General features: G+C 39.7%; 3 protein-coding genes across 3 annotated transcripts; 2 read left to right on the top strand and 1 right to left on the bottom strand.

Annotated features, from left to right (window-relative positions):
* The first annotated feature begins 1,743 nt into the window (after positions 1 to 1,743).
* Positions 1,744 to 7,578, top strand: LOC124275876 (netrin receptor DCC-like). Its single transcript, XM_046711559.1, has 6 exons — positions 1,744 to 1,962; positions 3,663 to 3,764; positions 4,193 to 4,390; positions 4,979 to 5,086; positions 6,615 to 6,812; positions 7,342 to 7,578. The coding sequence occupies exons 1-6, from the start codon at positions 1,788 to 1,790 to the stop codon at positions 7,425 to 7,427; spliced, it is 867 nt and encodes a 288-aa protein (XP_046567515.1). The 5' UTR covers positions 1,744 to 1,787; the 3' UTR covers positions 7,428 to 7,578.
* On the top strand, positions 7,547 to 14,779 carry LOC124275878 (neogenin-like). Its single transcript, XM_046711560.1, has 4 exons — positions 7,547 to 7,678; positions 8,269 to 8,379; positions 8,741 to 8,947; positions 13,765 to 14,779. The coding sequence occupies exons 1-4, from the start codon at positions 7,573 to 7,575 to the stop codon at positions 13,920 to 13,922; spliced, it is 582 nt and encodes a 193-aa protein (XP_046567516.1). The 5' UTR covers positions 7,547 to 7,572; the 3' UTR covers positions 13,923 to 14,779.
* Positions 14,780 to 20,322: 5,543 nt separating this feature from the next.
* LOC124275879 lies at positions 20,323 to 22,213 on the bottom strand. Its single transcript, XM_046711561.1, has 2 exons — positions 21,944 to 22,213; positions 20,323 to 21,386 (listed from the first exon to the last, which is right to left on the bottom strand). The coding sequence occupies exon 2, from the start codon at positions 21,363 to 21,365 to the stop codon at positions 20,976 to 20,978; it is 390 nt and encodes a 129-aa protein (XP_046567517.1). The 5' UTR covers positions 21,366 to 21,386; positions 21,944 to 22,213; the 3' UTR covers positions 20,323 to 20,975.
* Between the last annotated feature and the right edge of the window lie 4,483 nt (positions 22,214 to 26,696).

Below are 26,696 nucleotides of genomic sequence, written 5' to 3'. Positions count from 1 at the left end.
GTTACCAATCTCATTCATCCACAGGGTTCACACGGGTTTGAAAAGACAGTTATTTGGACATTTTATGCAAAAGAACTTGAATTAATTTTAGCTTTGAAAAGGCCCTAATATTGCCAGTGATTTTAAGTCTTTCTAAAGAGGCCCTATATTTAGCAAAACATACCAAGTAGAAATCTACACTTAAACAGAATAAAAATTGTACCTCGAGATCACCCAATGTAAAGGAAAAATGTTCCTTGTGATGTGCGTGATGATGTGATTACACTTGATGTTCTGTATTCTGGTCAACTGAACTTTGCGTCAATAATCTCTGCAATATTGTTCTTATATGCATACAGAATTCTGATCAAACTGGTAAACATGAATGCCAGTAAAGAACATACGCTCACTTCAACATAATAATCATAGTGTTGAAATGCTTGTGGTGTCTACTATGTCTTCATGAATATCAGTCATCCCTCCTGTTAGAACTGTAGTCAGACAGACCTTTGATGTCATCCATCTTTGTCCTCCACAGAGCCAAACACAGAGTATGTGGTGAAACTTGTCGGCTTCAACAAGATTGGAGTGGGGCAGCCTCTTTATGATGCAGTCAAGACACTCAAAAGTGGGTTTCTTGAAGAACTGACATTATCTATTATATAGACCATCTTGCTTCTTGTTTTCTTGATTTTCTGCATGGTTTGTTTGTTGTTTAATGCCTCTGTCAGCAATATTACAGCTGTATGGCAGCAGCCTGCCTCTATGTCTGGACCAGGCAAAAGTTATGTGAATGAAAGACAGTAAACTAAGGTCAAAATGAACTCAACAGGATCACATCCTGGGCCTCTAACTGTAGGATCACTAATTTTACTATGTTTATAACCATAGTTTGTTATGCATGTTTCAACTAAATTATATAGCAAGTGTCCAGGACCAATACGACAGTTTGTTGTGACTGTATTTGTGGTTTAATGTATTAGAAACTTAGCAACTGATGCAACCTAACCCTGAAGCACAATTAGCTCATGTGGTGTCTACCTCACTTTGTTTAAAACTGACCTCTGTTCACCCATGAACAGGGGCGGTGGGGTAGCCTAGTGGTTAAAGCGTTCGCTCGTCACGCTGAAGGTCCGGGTTCGATTCCCCACATGGGCACAATGTGTAAGCCCATTTCTGGTGTACCCCGCCGTGATATTGCTGAAATATTGCAAAAAGCGGCGTAAAACTGAACTCACTCACTCACCCATGAACAATGTAACTGGTGCCTGAATGGCCACTTGGGTTGTATGATCCCCAGGGAGCTGAGAATGAATATCAAGTGCACAGTGACTAAGTTCATTAATGTTGTCCTTATGGATGCATTGCAGCATTGTATAAATTGTTGTTGTTATTATTGACTGTTCTTTTATTAGTTGTGTTTGTGGTGTGAATGAGTGTTTTTGTATTTAGTGTTATAAGTTTATAAAAAAAAGCCTTGAAGTCTTTTTTTACGCTCATACTATACATTATTGACATTGGTCCTTCACTACCTTGGGTGAGGATCTATGTTGTAACATATTTCAGCATTGAAATATTAATTAAACAAAATAGTATTATAGACTCACCCATCATATACTATATATTTGCCAACATTATGTTACAATATGTTACTGTGAGGTTGTTCATTATAGAGTGGAGTCGGAACAGCGCACTCACGCCACCAGTCGGGATACAGGGCAGCTTCAGTCCTAAATCCTCCATCATCGCATGCGTGGACTGATGGGAACCAGAAGGCCGGGGTAGAGCTTCCTGACAACTACTTGTACATGGTTAGGTACCGTCACAAGCATGAAGTGTACCAGTATGTTGCCACCTCTCACACCAGCGTACAGATACACAACCTCAAGCCCTTCACAGAATACGAAGTATCGGTGCATGTTACGGACGGAAGGGAAAACTCAACATGGAGCATGTCATCTCTGATCTTGACCCACGAGTCAGGTATGGTGGAACTCACTTAGCCACATTTACAAAATGTTTTGTTAGTTATGAAGTTACAATCAGGAAATATAATATATTTTGTTTAAAGTTAGTTATGTTGACGGTAGAGATAAATGCCAATGTACATCTATAAACACCAGCGAAAATAATAAATCAAGTCCATTGTGTATAAATTCTGGCTACTGTGAAAACCGTGTAAAGAGAATGAAGCCTTCTCTAACAGAAGTATATACCTGTGACATATATTAAGTGAGTGAGTGAGTTTAGTTTTACGCCGCACTCAGCAATATTCCAGCTTTATGGCGGCGGTCTGTAAATAATCGAGTCTGGACCAGACAACCCAGCATGAGCATCGATCTGCGCAATTGGGAACCGATGACATGTGTCAACCAAGTCAGCGAGCCTGACCACCCGATCTCGTTAGTCGCCTCTTACGACAAGCATGGATTACTGAAGGCCAATATTCTAACCTGGACCATCACGGGTAGCATATTTTAAGTACTGAAACAGAGACACACATACAAGGCAGTGGCAGAGTATTCTCAGGATTCCAATCTGACAGTGGCAATTGTAATGGGTAAAAATACAATTATTTTATTGAAAGGGGTAGTTATTTTAAAGTTATATTCCCCGTAACCTTTAATGCAGTAATGTTAACCTAAGCGTAAATGCCCCTTCTAAAGGAAATGGAAGCCACCCCTAAAGTGAGTGAGTGAGAATGGTTTTATGCTGCTTTTAGCAATATTACAGCAATATCACGGTGGGTCACCCCTAAAGAATCATGACATTTGTTTTCACATGGATAATAGTATTAGGGGCAATGTTGCTATTCCATTTTGGCATTGTCACAAACATTTATGACAGACTAGACGTCAAATATTCTACATAAATCCCTGACATGAAATAACTATGTATAACTCTATCTGCTGGGAACACAGAGTGAGTGAGTGAGCATGGTTTTATGCCGCTTTTAGCAATATTCCAGCAATATCACGGCAGGGGACACCAGAAATGGGCTGGAAACACAGTTGTTACCGAGAGTATTGTACTGAAGTGTTGTTGTATTTATCAACTGTGAACTTGAGAAATGTTGATATTTTATAAATCAATATACCCAAATCCGATTCTTTTTATCATCCAAAGTCATTCATGCAACCATATTACAGCTTGTTCAGCTTGACTTGATCAAGTGAATACTAATGCATTGTGTATCACAACTGGTTGGGTCTATTATTGTGAAGGGTGCACATTTGTCAGTTGATTGTCAACATGTCTGAACAGGTCGCCGTTTGACATCTCAGTGACGAGAAATCGTCAGCTTTCTTTAAAAAAGTGTTGTTTTCCGGGTTCTGTAACAAATCCATGTATGCATGCTTCGCACAAATGCAACATTAATAACATTCTCTGCTCCCCTATTTAATGAAGTTAACTCGATCTGCTGTTTGTGCCATTTGACCTCCCAGTCATATGTAGAGTAGCTCAGGTTAAGCTGAACAAGCTGTAGTTTGCAAACAGTAAATCTGTGTCAAGAGTATAGAAAGTTGTGCTTACCAGCTTTAGTGGAAGAAAGATTAGTGATGTCATTTGATTGTGATGTCATGGTAACCAATGAGGTGACTTGTCTGCAAGCATTTTGATGCAATTATTGTAGTGATAGCTCTTGGGAGATTTTGTTTTGGATGAAAATTCAATTCTTATAGCACCTGCCACGCCACCAACGGACCTGACTGTTCTCAGCGACACACAGGACTCCATTGCCATCAATTGGCAGCCCCCAACACAGGCTAATGGAGTCATCACGGGTACGTCCGTCTGCATCATATAGTATCTTTGTTTGAATGGGTTTACAAAAACGGTGTAGACATATATTTATGCCTTTGTTGCAGCTTTCATGTATGTAGCCATGGCAACATAATCCAATAATTATACATGAAAAAGAGAGATGATCAGCCAGAGTTTACAGATGGAGTACTTAAGTTCTTTAATCCATGTTACCATGGTTACACAAATTTATTGAACACTGTTTGCATCCATATAGCCCTTGTATGTAAAACCTCTGATCGCATGACAGACCTCTTCTTTTCTGAAGAGCTGGATGTTGATATGTGGTATGTGTTGAAATTTTGTTCAGATATTCTAGATATATAAGACATTGATCATATCTGGGCAAATTACTGGTCAGAAAATACATCGTCATGTGATGTAAGACCCAAAATGTTTACACACTCAGGCTACACGATTCTCTACGCCACTAACAAGACATGGGACAACAGAGATTGGACAGTCATGCAGGTGCAAGGTGAAGATCTGTCGACCCGCCTGAACAGTGTGAAGCCAGAGCAGACGAATTACTTCAAGGTGCAGGCTCGGAACAGGAAGGGTTATGGACCATTCTCTAATGTTGTTGCTTTCACCACCTCGGCAGCAGGTAATGTTTAACAGTTCTTGGTCCGTACATGAAAGGCTTTCTATATTTTTCCAGGAAGCTCCAGTAATAACATTTCATGTTCATTGTCAGTGAGTGAGTGAGTTTAGTAGTACACCGCCTTTAGCAATATTCCAGCAGTATCACGGCGGGGAATACCAGAAATGGGCTTCACACATTGTGCCTATGTGGGGATTCGAACCCGGGTCTTTGGTGTAATGAGCGAACGCTTTAACCACTAGGCTACCTCAGTGGGGACTAAATGTTACATCCAGGTACAGTGCTGGATTAATCAAGTTGTTGTTTGGTCCGCACCTCTAGGTACAGTGCTGGATTAATCAAGTTGTTGTTTGGTCCGCACCTCTAGGTACAGTGCTGGATTAATCAAGTTGTTGTTTGGTCCGCAGCTCTAGGTACAGTGCTGGATTAATCAAGTTGTTGTTTGGTCCCCACCTCTAGGTACAGTGCTGGATTAATCAAGTTGTTGTTTGGTCCGCACCTCTAGGTACAGTGCTGGATTAATCAAGTTGTTGTTTGGTCCGCACCTCTAGGTACAGTGCTGGATTAATCAAGTTGTTGTTTGGTCCGCAGCTCCAGGTACTGCACCAGCAGACATCACCGTGACAGTAGCAGATGACAAAGGTGACACTGCTCTGATCAACTGGCAACCTCCAGCCATTCCTAATGGCGTCATTACAGGTAATTATAGTAACAAAGGGTGGTGCAAGTCCATCCATATCAGTATTACCAGAATCATTGCAGCAGTGAAATAAGTTGTTAAGGAAACACAGTGTAACTCCACAAGTTATCACTCTATTTGTCAGGCAGTAGAGTTGCTTCATAAAGTTTCAGCTGTTCAGATATGATTGCTAGGATGGTGCTTTTGTGGGTACTGCAGGTGCGTCAGGTATGATATGATGTTTGTGTGAGAAAAGCAAAGTGATACAGGACACTGAAGTGTACTACTGTTGAGAATGCAACAAACACCGGTATAGCAAACCAGGGATTTAAAGTCTTGAGCAGCAGATCCTGGTGATAAGAAGGGAAACAACCCCTGTGAATGTCTGTAATCTCTTTTTGTAAGGCCAACATATTCCAGTATTGTCAGAGCTGTGTCTTATAGTTTTGTCAGAGAGATGGTTGTGGTGTTGTCAGAGAGATGGTTGTAGTGTTGTCAGAGAGATGGTTGTAGTGTTGTCAGAGAGATGGTTGTAGTGTTGTCAGAGAGATGGTTGTGGTGTTGTCAGAGATATGGCTGTGGTGTTGTCAGAGAGATGGTTGTGGTGTTGTCAGAGAGATGGTTGTTGTGTTATCAGAGGGATGGTTTTTGTGTTGTCAGAGAAATGATTCCGGCATGTTCAGATCGATGGTTGTGGTGTTGTTAGAGTGATGGTTGTAGTGTTATCAGAGAGATGGTTGTGTTGTAATCAGAGAGATGGTTGTGGGGTTGTCAGAGAGATAGTTGTGGTGTTGTCAGAGAGATGGTTGTGGTGTTGTCAGAGCGATGGTTGTGGTGTTGTCATAGAGATGGTTGTGGTCAGAGCGATGGTTGTGGTGTTGTCAGAGAGTTGTCAGAGAGATGGTTGTTGTCTTGTCAGAGAGATGGTTGTGGTGTTGTCAGAGAGTTGTCAGAGCGATGGTTGTGGTGTTATCAGAGAGATGGTTGTGGTGTTGTCAGAGAAATGATTCCGGTATTTTCAGAGCGATGGTTGTGGTGTTGTCAGAGCGATGGTTGTGGTGTTGTCAGAGAGTTGTCAGAGAGATGGTTGTTGTGTTGTCAGAGAGATGGTTGTGGTGTTGTCAGAGAGTTGTCAGAGAGATGGTTGTTGTCTTGTCAGAGGGATGGTGTTTGTGTTGTCAGAGAAATGATTCTGGCATTTTCAGAGAGATGGTTGTGGTGTTGTCAGAGCGATGGTTGTGGTGTTATCAGAGGGATGGTGTTTGTGTTGTCAGAGAAATGATTCTGGCATTTTCAGAGCGATGGTTGTGGCATTGTCAGAGCGATGGTTTTTGTGTTGTCAGAGCGATGGTTGTGGTGTTATCAGAGAGATGTTTTTTGTGTTGTCAGAGAAATGATTTCGGCATTTTCAGAGCGATGGTTGTGGTGTTATCAGAGAGATGGTTTTTGTGTTGTCAGAGAAATGATTCCGGCCATTTTCAGAGAGATGGTTGTGGTGTTATCAGAGAGATGGTTGTGGTTATCTCACACAACATACCTCCATTGTAGGCTACCTGATCTACTACTCCACGGATGATACCAAGCCGGAGCGGGAATGGGTGTTGGAGGCCGTGCTGGGCGACACTCTGACCTCCACCATCACTGACCTCACTCCCTGCACCAAGTACTTCTTCAAGATACAAGCACGAAATGAGGAGGGGTACGGACCTCTATCTCGCTCATCCATGGTCAGAACATCTGGCACAGGTATTTCACACCAACTCTGCTGTGATTATGAACTAACTGTAGTCTATTGCTTGACACTAATCGTAGTCTGCAGCATATATTTCCTGATACAGTGCTACAAGTATCTATTTTCCCACATAAGTTAGGAATTGTCTCAAACGTTCATTGTATACTGCCAGACATTATATCTTTAATACAGTGGATGGAAGGTCAATCATCTCATTTTAAAAATATTTTCAATATATTCAATAGTATTCATAATTTTTTTCATGTTTCATTTGTGATTGAGCGAAGAAACAAATACACAACTGTATGAGCCCCCTTTAATAATTCATGTTCAGGGTCCTGGATCGTGTGCATTTAAACTCCATACAGGGTTGTGTCATGAAGTGAGGGAAGTAGGTGTCACTTGAGATTCACTTTAGACAAGGTAATCTAGAGACTGACATCATGGGCATAGATGTATGGCATATGATGACTTGCATGATCCAGCAAGCTAAATCACCTGACCCTGATCTTCATACAGGTTTTATCCAACTGTCTTTTATAGGGGATGTAATCTGCTCACCGGGAGACGAGAGCTTCGTACAACGAGTTACCCCCAGTAGGTCTGAAGGCCCGCAAGATTACTGCTGAATCAGCACTTCTCACCTGGAAAGACACTCACAAGAAAGGACACTCACATGAAGACGTTGAGTACATTGTCCGGTACAAGAGTGTAAAACCTTCTCTGGACTCCCGCTTTAAGAACCTATCTGTTCATGACCCGTTCGTTGTGATCATGGACCTCGAGGCCAACACGGAGTATGAGATGTCAGTCATGTCGGTTCAGTATGGCGAGCACAGTCCATGGAGCATGACACTTGCAGTCAAGACTAAAGAAGCAGGTAGTTATGGCATATATTTCCAGTATTTACGGTATATATATTTGCAGCAGGTATTGTGAGTATGCAGATTCAAATGTCCATCCTTGAGTTTGTCGACATCCCCTGAATTTCAAATGCAAAGTAGAAATCTAACTTTGTTGAATCCTGAATTCTTCATGCAAATCTAAAAACAATTATTGGAATTCCTTCTTTAAAGCATAATTTCAATCACTTACTAAAACATATTTAACACAGTTATGTAAATGGTGTGATTTTAAGTTAAATTATTGCAAAAAAAATAATAAATCTTTATAGTGTCCTTAACTTTTCACATATATGACTTTTCCATCAGACTAACAAAGATCATAGAGCAATTTGTATGCAATTGTAGTGATGAACGTTTTATTAAAGGGATTTGACTTACAGACACATTTTGTAGGCTGTCCGTGTGTTGAACGTGTGTATATACTACACAAAAGAAGAATGGGTTTTTTTAAAATATTTTTCACGAGTAATTTTACCTGTCCAATTTCCAATCAGATGGTACCATCACATGACATGTGGGTAATAATGTCACAGTACAATGTTTACATACTGAACGGCTGTTGTAGCACCTGGGGGTCCACCGGAGGACGTTACCGTGACAGCAGTCTCAGGCAGCAACTATGGCACTGCCATCGTCACCTGGCAGCCACCAGCCAAGACTAATGGTTTAATTACAGGTAAGTCAACTGTACCACAAGTTATACACTATTCCTTAAACTGTAAGTGTTTATAACTGAGTCTAGTGATGGAATTCGAACCACAGGCCTCCAGATCCAAGGTTGGACACCTTGTCCACATGACCGAAAATCTTAACCCTGTTAACAACACGACAAGATAAGAATGTCATCTGTTGGATGACCCTGCATCAAGCTATATCACCATGGCAACTGTGATGCTAGAGGACACCAGGTGTTCAACATAATATTCCATTGTCTATGTAATCTGCATCCATGGAAACTGCAGCTGCAGTTATTTTTAGGGTTTTATATGATGCCCTTTTGTTACCATGTTGAGTTACCATGGCAACTGTTGCTCCAGGGTACCTGGTGTACTACACAGCGACAGAGGATGCAGAGACGCAAGACTGGGTGATGGAGGGGGTTGGGGGGGATCGTCTGTCCGTCGTCATCAAGGACCTGACCCCGGACACACGATACTACATCAAGGTGCAGGCACGAAACAGGAAGGGATTTGGTCAGATGTCAAAGGTCGTCAAGTACACTGTCTCTGAAACAGGATGCACAGGTGAGCCAGCTACGTCATGTTAAGAATATGTACTGTTATATTCAGAGAGAAATTTACATTATGTAAAATGTATGTGTGTTTGTGCATGCATCTGTCTGTCTGTGATTCTGTCTGTGTCTTTGTGTGTTTCTGTGTATGACTTTAGCAATCCCAGGTGGCCTCATACCAAATGACATTACCGCCTCGTTCCATGTCACGTGCTTACCACGTTCATGATGGTCCGTATAACCAGGGAGACTCTATAAGGGGGAGTGGTCACTCTTCGGAAAGCTGCTAAGCTATGCCTCGGCTCGTCACGTGACCAGTGCAGCCAATATGGCGGCAGCGTGGTTTTTAAGATTGAGCCCGGTTTATTTTCAACAGCTGATTACATACGCTGAGTGTTGTGACAACTGAAAACCTACACGTAGAAGATAAGTTACCTATTCTGTCACTTCATTTTAAGTCAAATACTTGTTATTAGTGTCAGTATAAGTACAGTAGCTTTGTAGTAAAGTTTCAAGTGGGCATGTTGTAGCTCACTGGCTTCAATTCTCAGTACACAGCGAAGAAAGACTAAATTATATCGCTAAAACTTCTTTCACATATTCGCTTAATTTTTAGAAGGGAAATATACCTTTAGTTAAAAGGTGTTTGCAAGTAATAGTGATATTTTTATAACTAAAAATTTTTGTTAGGGTGTATTTGAGGTGTGTGAAAATATGACATATCACGATCTGCCATTGAAATACTACAGGGCTGTTTGAGTGTTTCTAGTTAGTGTTCAAAAACATCTTTCACATACACCTTCAATTTTATGAGGGGAATATACCATCAGGTGAAAGGTGTTTGCAAGTAATAGTTATAGTTTTATCATTTAAAAAAATTTGTTAGTGTGTATTTGAGGTGTGTAAAAATATGACATATCGCCGATCTGCCATTGAAATACTCCAGGGCTATGTTTGAGTGTTTCTAGTTAGTGTTCAAAACATCTTTCACATACACCTTCAATTTTTATGAGGGGAATATACCATCAGGTGAAAGGTGTTTGCAAGTAATAGTGATAGTTTTATAATTTAAAAAAAAATTGTTAGTGTGTATTTGAGGTGTGTAAAAATATGACATATCACGATCTGCCATTGAAATACTACAGGGCTTTTTGAGTGTTTCTAGTTAGAGTTCAAAACATCTTTCACATACACCTTCAATTTTTATAAGGGAATATACCATCAGGTGAAAGGTGTTTGCAAGTAATAGTAATAGTTTTATAATTTAAAAAAATTGTTAGTGTGTATTTGAGGTGTGTGAAAAATATGACATATCACGATCTGCCATTGAAATACTACAGGGCGCTGTTTGAGTGTTTCTAGTTATTGTTCTAAAACATCTTTCACAAACACCTTTAATTTTTATGAGGGAATATACCATCAGGTGAAAGTTTTTGCAAGTAATAGTGATAGTTTTTTTGTTTTTTTTGTTAGTGTGTATTTGAGGTGTGTGAAAATATGACATATCACGATCTGTTCTGATACCATTGGTGCTTGTAATGCTTGAGTGTTATAGTTCTAAAACTTCTTTCTTTCTTTTGTTGATCTTAGTATTTGACAAAACTGGAAAGGTGTTTGCAAGGCTTTGTGATAGTTCTAAACTTTCTGTTCTTGAGGGGTCTGTGACAGTGTCAGTTAACATTCTGTCAATGCCCATGTCATTCCACACATGCAATAAGATATCTGAATTAGTTACTAATGTAAAAAAATGTCTCAAAGTAGATTTTTTATAAAAAGGACAGCTGATGTTAACATGTGTTCTACCGATAGTTTTGCGTTCTTTAACATGTTTGGGGAGAGATGGCCGTGGTGTATCATTTATTCTTTCGTTCATTCACATATGTTCTTTTTCTTTTGTTCTTTTTCTTAATTTCTTTCATTCATTCACATAAAATTCTTGCTCTTAATTAATTCATTCATTCATTGTAAAATTCCGACCTATACAATACACTGGCTGAAGTACTGTTAAACGCAGCCGAAGTTGCGCTGGGACCGAACCAAGTCACTGTGTGCGTTGGAGCATGACGAGGCACACGTTAATTAGTACAAATGGTAAAGAAAGCAAGCGAGTGACCTATCCCTGTTGTAGAGTATCCCTGGTATAACCTTAGTGTTGATTATATAGTTTTTACATAAAAACTATTACACAATGCTAGGATATATTTCTTTGGGTTAAATAATAGTATTCAATCAATAGAATTCATCCCGTTATATTATTGTGCATGTTTGAACTTGTTCGCCGGGAAACGTGTGCACAGCTGATTGCTATTTCCGGCTTTGTGTACGAGACAAATACGCACGGTAATCTTAATCCCTGCAAATAAAACAATGCCCAGCAAAAACAACTTGTAACTTAAATGGTAATTAATCTTGTCTAGTGATGTTTAATTGCAAATTTGACGTCTCTACTGACAAAGTCGTCTTCTGTTGTTTGTTCACGCGGAGTGATACGATGTTGTTTTCTTACCCCTGGAAAAAAGTTTGACGAAAGTGTAACTCATGGATAAGACGACCCCCTTCTACAGACGGCTTTTTTTGGTCCTCAAAATTCGGCTTATAGACGGTCATATACGGTATGTCATACTTGTAATCCTGCATGGAACTCTGCACAAAAGGGAATCAAACTATGTCTGGTCAGCTAAGAGTGGGTACAGATATGGGGTATCCATCATAGCATGCTATGTGCTGTCTCTGTCGGCTAGCAGTATCAAGCCTGCAGACAAGTGTGCACACGTGTGCATGTCACTCTGTATGCCTTCAGTATGTGATGACATGAAAGCAGCCATGTCCTCCGTCAGTCAGCTGTGATGACCAACAAGCATACTGCCGCCATGTGTATTATGGGTTAGAATGGTTCCCCAGGGACATAGGTTGTCGTAGGAGCTGATTTGATGATCAATAGATCAGCCTTGGTGACTGACGTTAATCTTGCGAGTACTGGTGCTCCTCAAGGCTGTGTCCTGTCCCCTGTCCTCTTCACACTCTATACAAATGACTGTATATCTCATTTATCCACCTGTCTGAATTTCAAATTTGCTGATGATGCCGTTTTGGTTGGGTTTATTTGTCAATCAGAGTTAGAGTATAGGAAAAATATTGATGCGTTTACTTCATGGTGCAAAGACAATTACCTCTCCCTGAACATAAAAAACCCAAAGGAAATTATAATTGACTTCCGAAGTGGAAAAAATAAACTGAAACCTGTTTGTATTGATGGACAGGAAGTAGAAACAGTAGAAGAGTATAAATATCTGGGTACTATCATTGATAATAAACTTTCATGGAAATCAAATTCGCATCCTGTATATAGGAAAGCACAACAGAGGCTTTTCTTTCTGTGAAAATTGCGATCATTTTATGTAGACACTAATATCTTAAAATTATTCTACCAAACATTCATTAATAGTATTTTAACTTTCTGCTTTCATGCCTGGTATGGCAATCTTCCTCTTACACAGAAAAACAAACTTGACAAAATTGTAAACATCTCAAGCAAAATTTGTGGCTTCAATTTCGAACCTCTACCTTTTCAGTATGAGTCAAACAGGGCTTGATTTAGTGCTTTGTTACTTGCACTGGTGCTAGCAAATATTACAAAGTGCAACCTAGTTATTAGTCTAATTTGCACCAGGTGCAGGTCAATTTGTGAGTGGGTAAACTTGTGAATAAAACATCTAAATAGTTCAATAGCATATTTCTTTCATTACATATTGCAATAGAAGCAGTGCGATTAGAATTTGGCTGGTGCAACTAGGTTTTTATCTTAGGTTGCACCCGGTGCAAGTAGGTCAACATCTCTTAAATCGAGCCGTGGTCAAAAGTTAAGAAGAAAGCTCTGGCCATTCAATTGGATCCATCACACTTTTTAAATGAATGTTATGAACTTCTGCCTTCTGGCCGCAGTTAGGAGCTTTCATATTTTGCAGTTTTAAATTAAGACAAAACTGGATTGAAAACAATTGTATTTGATTTAAATGTATCATGTAAGCATATTTAAATGTTGTTGGTAAATCTATCAAATATTGTCACATGTCATAATTTATATAATGAGGTACTCTGTCAAGTATATTAAAGGACTATGTATGTGAATTATCAGTCTAAGTAAACTTAGCCTCAGTATTATTTGTTACCCTACTATACTGAGGAGTGTAACGAATAGTACTGAGACTAAGTTTACTTAGACTGGTGAATTATGGACCGGATGGCCTACATTTCTGAAATGAAATCAATTGGATCCATCACACTTTTTAAATGAATGTTATGAACTTCTGCCTTCTGGCCGCCGTTTCAAAATCATGTATTACAAAACTAATAGAACTTCAAAATCATTTGTCCATACAGTATAAAACTTCTAAATCTTCCTCCAAAATTGTAATAGTGAAATCTATGATGAGGCACAAGTGATTATTATATCACGAACTTTGGTTATGTTATAATTCAACATTATATTCTGATTAGCTTGGCATTGTGTATATATACTTTAAATTATTTGTTGTTATATGCTTGTATTGGCTCTTTGAATGCAAAACAAATTTCCCTTGCAGGACAATAAAGTTTATCTTCTTATCTTATTTGTTTGGTCCTGTCAGACTATTTCTCAATATACAGTACTAGGTTTGTTTGGTCGGCAACATATAGCTCATCAATAGCTAAAATATTGCTGGCATCATTTAGCTCAAATATTGCTGTCAAATATAACATTTCTAGGAAACAAGCACAGCTGACCTGGAATTTTCCCAGTGTGTGACTGGCAGGACCACGTTCTGTAGGAATATATCTCTGTATCTTCAGAACCAGGATGTTCCCGTCCCACAAACCCTTGCAGGAATAGTCCTTGTCCTCGGGGTACCACCTGTGTCACCATGGAGACTGATGATGCCAGGTATATTTGTGTGTGCAGCGATGGGAAGATGCGCACAGACTGCACTATGGAAGATGGCCTGTTGTAGTAACCACCAGTCTAATACAGGTCAGACTGTATAGATAATGTGTTCAAATTTGTGAAGCTGAAGGTTTTATGTTGGCATTTCAAGTAAATGTTCTTGCATGAAATCGCAAGTATCAGGGGACATAACTCTAGTGAACTTAAACTCTACTATTAGTTTGCTTGGTCAATAATATTTGTTATGTTTTTCAGATATCTTGATGAACAAATATTTCAAATTGAGGTTGTGTAAACATTCCTACTAAGTCTTAGCCTGTCTGAATAATGAAATGTTGGTAATGTTCAAACATGCCAGCACAAAGCTCTCAATGAATTGTATATTAAATATATCAGTTTGTAAAAAATGTTAGATGTGACCATTTATAGAATAAATATGCACAGAATATTTCTTAAATGGCAACCAAACAAGTAAAACATCTCTGTTGCGAAAGAATATTGTTATTCAAATCACTTTACCAAAAGAAATTTTGTGCAGACTGAAATATTTTTTTCACAATTTTTAAAATATTTTTTTATATGCCATAACACAAAATTGTCATCCATTAAGTGTTTGTGTCACAACCTTTAGTTTGTCAACACATTGTCAACAATTAAGGCATGAACTCTACCTGAGATACCCCTGCTGTTGAGATAATTGTCACACATAGATATGTGGGTCATAATAATCATCGATATATCTCTACTTAACAGGATATATAGCTTTTAAAGGTGGTGACATAGAAACTTATTTTTATATTGTTTATGTTACATTCCATTATTTCATTACCTGTACTGATGATATATGATGATATACTGATGATATATGAAGATATATTGATATATGATGATATACTGATGATATTCTTATGGTATATGATGATATACTGGTGATATATGATGATATATGATGATATTCTGATGGTATATGATGATATACTGGTGGTATATGGTGATATACTGGTGATATATGATTATATACTGATGATATATGATGATAAACGATGATATATTGATCATATATGATGGTATATTGATGGTATATGATGATATATGATGATATACTGATGATGTGTGCTGGTATGTGATTATGTGTTGTGTCAGTCCATTGTGACATGTCTGTATAATGCCGGTCACAAACTGGGAACCACGTATGTGTACGTTGTATGTAAAAGTATACTCTGTACTTAGTTGGACATATCAATATTGGCATGATGGGACTATATTCCAGTTGTATGTCAATGGAACAACTTCTACCATATAACTTTCCAAAAAGAGGAGGCAGTAGTATTTGTTATTATTCATTTATCACAGTGATATTTGAGAAGAATGAATTTGATCAATCTTAAAATGAGACAAATCCAAATAAGAAATCGATTCTTTTGTATTCGGTTCTAATCTAATCAAAATATGTTCTCATCCAATCAAAATGTGCTGTTGCTGAGAGTATGAGATTCTGATGGATGTTAGCACACTTTGCTGTTAGTCCTTGAGTTATCAGAAGCTGAATGAAAATTCTTCATTAATGCATTGGCTTAAGGCCTGGGACAGCAGCTGTGGGCGACTTCTGTTTTGTCACAGAAAGTTGCTTTCATATGCTGTCAATTTCCCCTTTTGTTAATTCCTCCTACATTGTAGGATCAATAATTATATGTGGGCATTGGATGATATACTCTGTTTTAGCCACAAGTAGGGTCAGTCCACACTTGACAGTAGTCTTCATACACAGGACACATAAAACCTTCCTGGCGTGTGGACAAACCGTTGTCCCTGTGTTGCTGAATGAACATCACTGTTGACACTAAGTGTGTGGTCCAGACATTTTTCATATGGAAACGTAACAATCTCAGATTGCCAAAATATTTTTATCATGTTAAAATTGCTTGCAGATTAGACTGGCTTATGTCTATATTCATTAATAATGAATTATATCTCTATGAATTATATCTCTATGTTGTAATGATGAGAACTCATTACAATCTGATTTGTTACTCGGAGGTGATTCCCCCGTGTAAAGACCTGAGGATACCTTCATAGCAGGTTGTGTCAGGTGATCTTTCCAGTCAGCCAATCAGTGCGGAGGCTTTTTATTTTCAATATGTGCAAGCAGTGATTTCTGTTTTTCATAAACGGAAACAGAGGTCGGAATAAATTGTATATTATGCAGATGTGGATATTTTAAGCATCTTGTTGCTTCTGAATCTGAAAGAATCAACGCCCAAATTGGTTAGTATCGGGTGTAAACAGTGTTTGGTGGTGGTTAGTTTTGTTTGAAACTAACTCTAGGCTGAGTAAATGGGTTTAGTTTGACTCTACTTAGTTTACTTTTTGCAATATGGCCGTGGGTCTATGGTGTGTCAAGTGAACACTTTAACCACTAGGCTACCCCACCGCCCTTTAGGCTGAGTAAATAGGTTTAGTTTGACTCTACTTAGTTTACTTTTTGCAATATGGCTGTGGGTCTATGGTGTGTCAATTGAACACTTTAACCACAAGGCTACCCCACTGCCCCAAGCAACAGAACGGAAATAAAGCCGTGTCATTTGATTGGCTTAAGAACCCATCCTCCCTTCATTTTCACTGGACAGTAGAAGTTTGCTAATGCCCACCTGATGCAACCATCTATAGAATGGTTCTCAGATCATAATTTGATTTCAGTGACATTGCCAAATACCATAAACACAATATTTATAGTAATATTCCACACAATTCCATTTTAGGAATGTCGATATGACATTCCGTAACAGATCTGAAACATTTGTTTGTACTTTTAGTGATTTGGGGGGTAATACATAGAACCAGTCTGATATACAGACAAGGCTTTTAGACCTGTTGTCATTGTGATGTTTCCAAATGTTGCAGAGTGTAGAAAAATATCACTGCGATTCTTGATTATGATTAATTTATTTTAATGACATTGGTAATCATGGTACAAGATGTTGTTTTTAAAGGTTTAAACATGATGGAAAAGTTACGGTTTATTCTACATATATACAGAAGTGTTCTTACCGTTCTCTATGTGTAATGTGTGACTTGTTGTTATGTAGGTGTATCTAGCAAAGTAGAATGCAATGCAGTGAACAAATATATTTTTCATTTGCAAAATAAATGATCTGTTAAAGTTTTCAGTTTAGCATCAGTTATTTAGAAAATTTAAAATCGTGTATATAGAGAATTCAAAATGTCTTTTAATATGAAATATATTAATATGAGTCGATGAGGATTTGAAACTCCGAGACCTGATGAGGATTGTTTAAGCATTTCAAAATAAGTGTTGATATATTTGATATCAAAATACATGAGTGATTTTCTATTTATCATCCAAATTCATTCTTCCAACTTTTCAGTTTGTAAACAGTAATACGCAGTGTTTTGAGTGTAAAAAAGAACAGATAACCTGTTTCAGCGGCAGAGAGGTTAGTGATGTCATTTGATTGTGACATCAAGGTGAACAATGACATCACAATCATGTGCAAAGCATTGTGATAAAGTTTTGATTGTTGCGATATATCTTCCAGGAGATCGCATCTCACCCAAGCCATATCTAAAGAGGAAACCAGTTTGGGATGACAAGAGTCCCTCTGGATTTGGGCTTAAAAGTTAATTTGATGTTGTCAGCCTCTCCCTATAGCAGAAAATCAATTTTGTTTGAACTGTGACATGAAACAACATTCCTTTTTCTAAATGTTTTACCCTCAAAATGATTCCCCAATAAACAATGATGGCAGACTGGTTGTGAAACTGTTGAGACATATTACCTTTTCATAATTTGGTGTTTTGATGTGATTATTTACATACCAACTGCAAAAATCTCACTGTATTCTTACATGATTTACACATACTTTGGTTATTTGTTGATATTTTCTATTGTTTTGTACTAAATAAATCAATAAACATATCTACTAACACTGCATGCATGTGTCTGTTGTAATGATATATATGTCTTCTTTTATGCCTCCGGTTTTAGTGCCAATGGTGTTTGTTGCCCGAAATTGTTGTAGAGAGTTGCCTCCCTTGTAATACCAGGAGGGCTGACACTGTGTCTTCACCCTCACACACACAATCAGTGTATTTAACCTCCCTGTCACAACATGGCTGTGCCTTCCATCTCCCTTACACAACATGGCTGGGCCTTTTACCTCCCTGTCACAACATGGCTTGGCCTTCTACCTCCCTGTCACAACATGGCTGGGCCTTCTACCTCCCTGTCACAACAGGGCTGTGCCTTCTACCTCCCTGTCACAACAGGGCTCTGCTTGCTGCCTCCCTATCACAACATGGCTATGCTTGCTGCCTCCATGTCACAGCAGGGCTGTGCCTTCTACCTCCCTGTCACAGAAGCGCTGTGCCTTCTACCTCCCTGTCACAACATGGCTGTGCCTTCTACCTCTCTGTCACAACAGGGCTTTGCCTTCTACCTCCCTGTCACAACAGGGCTTTGCCTTCTACCTCCCTATCACAACAGGGCTTTGCCTTCACTCCCCCAGACATGATCGATGTATTTAACCTCCCTGTCACAACAGGGCTGTGTCTTCACTCCATCCTGACAGAACAGGCCTATGTCTTTATCTCCCGTGACACAATAGGACTATGTATTCACCCTCCCTGACACAATATTGCTATGTATTACCTCACTGACACAACAGGGCCGTATCTTCATCACAAGAAGGCTGTGTCTTCAACCTCACTGAAACAATAAGGCCATGTCTTCATCCCCCTGTGTCTTCATCACACCAAACACAATAAGGTTGTGTCTTCATCCCCTGACACAATAAGGCTGCGTTTTCATCCCGCCAGACACGATTGGTCTGTATATTTCATATCCCTGACACAATTGGGTTGTGCCTTGACCTACTTGGCACAGTAGATTTTGTTTGGAACAGATATGATAACTCTATATTCATCACATACCCGGAGATAAAATCTGTTACAATTTCACACCGACCACTAACTATATACATCGTTAGTAGTTTGGTAGTTTTGGCGACAAAAAATCCACAACCAACGTTGTGATAAATAAATGTTATTTTATACACTTGATTTATATTATTTCAGTTCTATTGTGGTACACACACGTTTGCTGTCCCTGACTCAAAATCCGCGTTGTATCGGGCTATGACGTCATGACTACATAGAGAATGCATCGTCATATCCTTTGTTGGCCGTTACGTGGACATAATAGGGGCTTCTCCTGTATGGTTACTCACAAGCACTCTGTAACACGACGGAAGACGGACATACTGCCCTTTGTCACGAATTATGAACACATAGATATGATGGCGTTATCCCTCGGATAGACAACATTTCAACATCCTGATTTTCATACGTGACAATCGAGGCATTTTCTCACCGCAAGTCGGTCGCTAGTTATTTCTAAAAGCAATACAATATTTAGCAAGTGTACATAGGACAAGTGCTTGGTTTCATCTTCAAGACTAAATAGGGCATGTCATGATGAGTGATTTCATATAATGAATTCGATGATATCTTCAAGAATTATTCCATGTGCCCAAAAGTACGGTATTAGTGCTTAGTGCTCTCAGAAACATGTTTTACAGCTTGCATATTAATGAGTGTGAGAGTGAGTACGTCGCCTTTAGCAATATTCCACGGCGGAGGACACCGGAAATGGGCTTCACATATTGTATCTATGTGGGGAATCGAACCTGGGTCTTCGGCGTGACGAGCAAACGCTCTAACCATTAGGCTACCCCACCGCCCTCTGAACAGTATTCCAGTTTTATTGGTGAACTTCATCTTACTGTGGTAGGAAAGGTTGAGGTGACAGACGTGCACCACCTTGGTGATATCCACAAAAATACGTATGATGCTGAGATAATAAGAAATGTAAGCGGCACACCCCGAGATTCAACCCACGATCATACGTTACTGGCGTGTCCAACAATGTAGTCGTCAGGCCAGCCATAGGAAATAGTCCAGGTATATGGCGGCGGTCTGTAAATAATCGAGTCTGGACCAGACAATCCAGTGATCAACAGCATGAGCATCGACCTGCGCAATTGGGAACCGATGATATGTGTCAACCAAGCCAGCGGGCCTGACTACCCGATCCTGTTAGTCGCCTCTTACGACAAGCATGGGTTAGTGAAGGTTCATTCTAACCTGGACCTTCACGAGTGATCAACATCATAAGTATCAAGCTACGCAATTAGGACTGACTGACTGACTGAGTTTGGTTTTACGCCGCTTTTAGAAATATTCCAGCAACATCATTCACGCGGATCAACATCATAGGTATCAAGCTACGCAATTAAGATATATACGATGACATGTGACAACCAAGTCAGCGAGTGTGATCACCCTATCCCGTTTGTCGCATCTTACGGCATGCATGGGTATCTGAAGACCTTCACGGGTATCTTCTGTCATAACAAGCAATGGGCGCATTGAACAAATAACAAATCTTGTATTAGACAAATGCATGTTTATATTATAAAAATAACAACATCATCAGTATATTTATAAAGTCATGAGTCTATATCACATATGGTAAATGGTAATGCAGTCTTGAGCATATTTGACAGCATAATCTGTTCGACAAATGGAGCGTGGCTGGCACTCACGGTAGTGCTACCACAAGCCAAATTAGACTTAAGATTTCCGTAACATTTGTTCTAAAACGTCTGTGGATGGATTTATGTCATGGTCCAACTTCGGCGGTTTATAGCATCAACAAGAACTACGACTAAAAGCTCGGATGGAGCAAGTTTCAACATGTAGGGCACCAGTTATAACTTACAGTAAAACACATTTGTGTCGATGTTATAAGGTTCTCCGTAAATACTTCGAGTTATCCAAGGTTGAGCTCATCCGCAAAATTATGACTTAATAAAGAATACGCATGGACCAAGCCTTTCTTCTTCGAGATAACCCGAAGTTCGACACAACGCTGTTAGACTGCAGGCCTACATAACGATGTTCTTCCTCTGTTGATTCTCAAACTTGTTCCAACTCATCACGTCTTTTGTCCTAGTTACGGGCCAACAGGCCATGCAGGATGGCTGCTGTCTATAAGAGAAATCCTTCATTGTTGTTCCCCGCTCCTTTCCGCACCTCCCCATTACATGATGTTCCACTTGCCTCTCATTCTGTACGACGTGAGGGCTTTGTGGGCCTTTCTCCTGATTTCCTTGTTGGTGTCATGGTTGAACACCTCCAGAGCTTCCGCCACGGCGAACTCCATGTGCTGTGGGGAGCCGTCGCAGAGAGTGTGCAGAACCTGCATGCGGACATTGTCTGCCTCGTCGTCAATCATCTGCACCACCCGTCGCCAGAAGTCGTCAAGGTCCTTCTTAACGCGGCAAGGACACATCTCTTTCAGCGCCCTCTGGCGGACTTGAGGGTTGTCATGCTTAGACAACTCTATAATAACGTCAATGTCAGTAGTTGCCTTGCACATGCGGAGGGCTTCTCCAACAGATATGGATGTCAAGGAAATAGAGTCCGACATGTTGAGATGAGTGGACGGTTTCTGGAAGGAAAAAATATGTTATCATTTCAAGACATGATCACACAGATGCAAACGCGTGCATTCAACGATTAAACAATCTTGACTTGTTTCCACTAAATATTATGTAAAATTATTCAGGGGAAAGTTTCACGTCATTGGTGGCTACATGGACGTTTGACATCAGTGACATGGCGAACTGAGTCTCGTCATGAGGTAAACAAGACGGGGAAAATTTTCTGATTTACGTCCTGACCAAAAACTTTAAATCAGATACATTTCACGTGAACTCATTCAATTCTATAAATTCACCAACTTTTGTTTTCAAACAGTCATAAAACTGCATTATTGACTGCGACTCGTAAATGTAATACGTGATAAATGGAATTACGAAATTAAGTTAATAGAACAAAAGAAATGAGGTGCACTAGCTGCCACTGAATTTGAATTTGTTTAACAGTTGGTTTAGCTGGGTCTTACTGTCCCTATAAAACATATAAATGTATAGAAAATAGATGCAAAAACGGTACAATATTCTTCAATCGAGAATAATTGCAAGTCGGAAATGCAAAGATACGTACCAACGATATATTGAAGATATGTTTAAATTAAAACATCCAGTCACTCTCAGTGAAAGTGAAAGTAAGATGGTTTTCTTGAATACTGTCAGCGGCCGCTTGTGTTGTCTCACATCCTGCCCCCCAGATCCTGTAATGGTGACGTGGGACCTTAGCTGTATATATACAGGTGGCCTTGCACAACGAGCCAACAACACCCTGAGTGGAAACGCTTGATTGAGCCTTACTGAGAAATCGCCGACTTGCCTGCGATTGTGAAATCACACAGGGGAGGTAACTCCAATCAAACTTCTCTTTTAAGCTCAGTTTATAAATACACATAAACATGTGTTTCGGGTAATATGGCTTTAGTTCATGTGTATTTGGTGAAACTTTTTCTTTAATTTATCAAAATTAACTTGTTCATGGCATCGATATGCATAACTGGGTGGATGAATATAGAAATGCGTACATTATGCACTATATCTAGGTCACTCGATCTAAATCATCACCACAATATCAGGTTTAGGGACGGTAATTTATTAAAGAGGTAATTTATTGAAGGGGAATAGGAAAGGAAAGGTCACACCTCTACACAAAGATATACAAATGAAATGAACATACGGCCGCAAGAAGGAGACTTCTCATCTGGATCAGGTATCTCTCTCTAGTGATCACTGCATTGTCTGATCCAGACTCTATTATTTAGGGACTGTTCATAATTTATGGTGGGCTGGTGGAGATGATGATGTTCATGGAAAGGCATGTACAATGTGAATGACACCCCTAAGATTTATGTAGAAAGTAAGTGACCCCCCTCAATACCATGTACAAAGTCAATTACCCCCCCATCCCCCATAATTTTAAAGCATAATTTTGAAATTGCTCTATGTACAAAATTGCTGAACTCCCACCCCACCTCCCCGGCACAAAAATGGGAGACACCCCCACCCCACCCCCTTTAAAAATCATCATCACACCCAACATCCATAAATTCTGAACGGTCCCTGACAATTTCTGGAGATTTACAATTGTTCGTACAGTTATAAACAACAACTGGTATGTGTCAACACCATAACAGAATTCTCAGATAGTAACATAAACGTTCGACATTTCAAACATTGTAGTAGGTGAGGTGAAATTGGGTTTAACGTCGTACTTGAGAATATTTCGCTCATATGACGACGTGCATGCGTGTGTATGTGTATGTGCGGCTGCTTGTACTAGCCCAGACTTAAGCTGGTTTTATAGTGCTAGTTCACTGAGATACCATGCCGCAGTGAAGCATGAATACCCCACTCAGACACATTATACTGACTCCGAGCGGACCAGTCCTTGTTGTACCCATTAATGCCGAGCGCCAGGCAGGGACCAACAAGTACCATATTTTAACGTCTTTTTGGTATGACGCGGTCGGGGATCGAACCCGCGACCTTCCGCTCTCCGGGCGGACGCTCTAACCACTACACCACGGAGGCGGTCCACACTGTAGTAGTCATGTGGTTGCAAATTCATATTTAACCCAGTCTTCCTTGAACCAAAGTATGTACATATAACGTGGACCAACCAGATTGTTGTAGTGGATGATTGAAACACATTATACAATTTGAGAACAGTTCTTTCGATTACAATTGCATAAAAAAGAAAACAATATACATATACAGACATGACACAATATATATATATTTAATATATTATAGTGTGACGTCAGTCGCCATAAATTCAGGCATGCAGCAACCTCAGTGCATGTACAGCAGAGCACTCGCGCCGACAGTCTATCATGTGTTCTTTACGTTTGAACACACCCCTCCTTCCGTGAAAATAAAATACATCCCTACCTTCAGACTTTGACGAAACGTTTTGATGTGCAAGATATTTGAAAATATTCCAACAATCTTTGCAGTCTTTATTTATACTGTGTGATTTCGCCATTGCGTGTTAAACGAGAAATGTGTTGATAATCATGACGCACGTGCACCATGCTCCGTCGCGTGTTGATCTCACTCGTTTATCCAAACAAGTATTCTTTCAATTTCAGAATATGCCGACCAGATCACATGAAATATAGAGTTTTGATCAAGGAGATAAAGCTTTTCTTGTCTTTATATATCATTTTTTGGTCAAAGGGTTTTATTTCTTTTTTATTTCATTTTCTTTTTGAACCAAATTTATTATAACATTTTCGCTATACTGATAGCAGTGTAACGAATAATACTGAGCCTTAGTTTACTTAGACTGAATAAATTTGGTAACCAAACCTTTCATGGATTATACAAATTCAGTTTAAAGTTTTTAATATTTATTTTACATAATATACAATTCGGTCACGTGTAGTAATGTCCGACGTTGACCGATTCGAGTCCCCTTGTGTCCGGAGGATCGATGGGGTAGTCTGGTGGTTAAAGCGTCCGCTCGTCACGCCGAAAACCCGGGTTCGATTCCTTACATGGGTACAATATGTGAAACCCATTTCTGGTGTCCCCCGCCTTGATATTGTTGGAATATTGCGAAAAGCGGCTCAAAACTCAACTCACTCTCTCAACCTTTAAATGTAAAATTATTCATTTGAGAGTCATTAAGAAAAGATGTCCATTCTAGAAAAAAGGTCTTGTAAACACGAGTTAGCCATTTACTTGATTTAATCAAGGATATTTTTGCCTAAGGATATCCTGATTTTCTTTGAGAAATGTGACAACGTAACAACAAAAGATCAGAGGACCTCGTATTTCCGTGTTTCTGTATCGTGATAATGGCAACCACAAAAAAAACCGTATAGAGCACAGGGAGTAATCAACAAGGTGACTGTGTCCCTCAGTTGTACTGGTTTATCCCGCGGCAGTTCACGAGGCCGACCATATGGTACCTATGAGGCTACACGTCAACAAAAAGGTTTATTACTGGGTGGCCATGATTGCTTGCGGGGCCGTGATGGAGAAGGTGATTATCGCTCACTTACCGCTCAGCGTTAATCTGTGGCGTGACGTCATTAGCTGCGAATCAACAACGGCTTACGTCAGCATCACGTCAACACCGAGAGCTACGTGATAACACGCTAGCTGTTTGATCTCAGTTCTTCATATTTGTCTTCGCATGTACTGGGATTATATATACAGGCACTGGAGCATGTAACGCGCAGTGCCAGCAGTGTCAACAATTTGGCTGAAGACAGAGCATGTATACAAATGGAAAAAAGTATCGCAACACCCCATATTTTCCATAATATCAATATGTTACCATTAACCATAGAAAAACCATAGAAACCTCAATTTAACCTAGTATCTGGATACACTGACACTCCAAAAAAAGAAGAGAAAAAATTAAACCCAATTGAATAAATGGCAAAGCTAAACGCAAGGAGGAAGACAAATACATCTAGTTGCTGCTTCAGAGGAGCAAACATTGCAAAATTGACACATTTTGTAGTGCTGCTACCCAAGGGCGTATGACGTTAACAAGTGTTGGTATTTTCAAGATTCTGACATACATTCCTCAGGAAATCACATGTATCAGGAACCGAACACAATATCAATATCTGGTGTTACCTCCGCCAACTGCAATAACATCCCTGACCCTGACTGTATCAGACATTGAATTTAACGTTGGGGTATTGAGTTCCATTCTTGACGGAGGGCTTGTTGTAATGCATTACTATCTAATATTGGAGGATCTGTGGCATATTCTGCGAACCCTAAAGTCCCAAATCTGCTCTATGAGATTGAGATCTGGACTCCCGGTGAGCCAAGGTAGAGATGCTACCGCTTCTAGATATAGGAACTAACTCACTAACAGCACATACACGATGTGGCCTGGCATCGTTGTCCACGGAGACCATAGTATTGTGTTCAGAGGATGGTCATCGGAATGTGGTATAACAACTCTGTCATATATGTCACATTCACATTTTATCTGATCGTTACTAGATCAGGTATACAGTCACGTCATCCCACGTCGTCAATAACCCCCCGCCAAACGGCACTTGTTCCGAGATATTCCGTGTATATATATTGTTACCGCGTCCCCTATAGTCATGACCAAATGATATAGACTTCCGTCCGACCAGTGGCGTTCCAGATGACGTCAAATTGCGGTGACGTCGACCTTGACATCAAGCTTGTCGTGCTGGTTTGTGCTCAGATGATAACAGGTCGTCTGGTTCAATTCCCTGCCGAGTTTAGGCGATTTGGGACCGTTTTGTTGGACAAACGACGATGTTGAAGCCACTCTGTTTAACACCCCACTTGACATGAACGGATGAAAACTTGTGATTGTGAGAAGGGCTGTAACCTCCCGAAGTGGTGTCACTCGTGGTTGACCTGAACGTTTGCTGATGTTTTCTGGCCAATCGGCAGACAACCAACAGGTCTTGCAATAGCCCTCAGTGACATGCCAGCATTCCGCATACCAATAATCTGCCATATTGGAATAGTGGCTATTTGATGAGGCCCCATGTTTACTTATCAGCAACAGAATCAATTGATTTTCTATATTATCGATCAGTAAGAACGGTTTACTGAAACTTGATAACTGGTACACGTATTCGTGATGCTCGCATTTATCGTAGCACGTGGATATCTGAGATTGGTGTCCCAGGCTGGCCAAAGGAAACACACAAACAACAATATATGTATGATTTGAATATACATGGCTATATGGGGGTTAAAATCACAGGTGTTGCGATACTTTTCCCCGTGTATATACATGTACTGTAAGCCATTTCTCGCGAGTAGTTGTTGGCATACGTCATGTAACGTATGCATCAGCAGGTGCTTGCTCCAAT

Source organism: Haliotis rubra, unplaced genomic scaffold, assembly GCF_003918875.1.
Source record: "Haliotis rubra isolate DU_JTF1 unplaced genomic scaffold, ASM391887v1 Scf2035, whole genome shotgun sequence".
Classification (NCBI taxonomy): Eukaryota; Metazoa; Mollusca; class Gastropoda; order Lepetellida; family Haliotidae; genus Haliotis; species Haliotis rubra.
The sequence above is the reverse complement of the archived record's forward strand: the minus strand, read 5'-3'. Positions and strand labels throughout refer to the sequence as shown.

Coding starts and splice junctions, on each gene's coding strand:
- LOC124275876 (XM_046711559.1), top strand. CDS start 1,788: ATGGTTAGGTACCGTCACAAGCATGAAGTGTACCAGTATGTTGCCACC. Junction 1,963..3,662: donor GATCTTGACCCACGAGTCAG/GTATGGTGGAAC, acceptor CAATTCTTATAG/CACCTGCCACGCCACCAACG. Junction 3,765..4,192: donor GGCTAATGGAGTCATCACGG/GTACGTCCGTCT, acceptor TTACACACTCAG/GCTACACGATTCTCTACGCC.
- LOC124275878 (XM_046711560.1), top strand. CDS start 7,573: ATGGACCTCGAGGCCAACACGGAGTATGAGATGTCAGTCATGTCGGTT. Junction 8,380..8,740: donor GACTAATGGTTTAATTACAG/GTAAGTCAACTG, acceptor CTGTTGCTCCAG/GGTACCTGGTGTACTACACA. Junction 8,948..13,764: donor CTCTGAAACAGGATGCACAG/GTGAGCCAGCTA, acceptor CTGTATCTTCAG/AACCAGGATGTTCCCGTCCC.
- LOC124275879 (XM_046711561.1), bottom strand. CDS start 21,365: ATGTCGGACTCTATTTCCTTGACATCCATATCTGTTGGAGAAGCCCTC.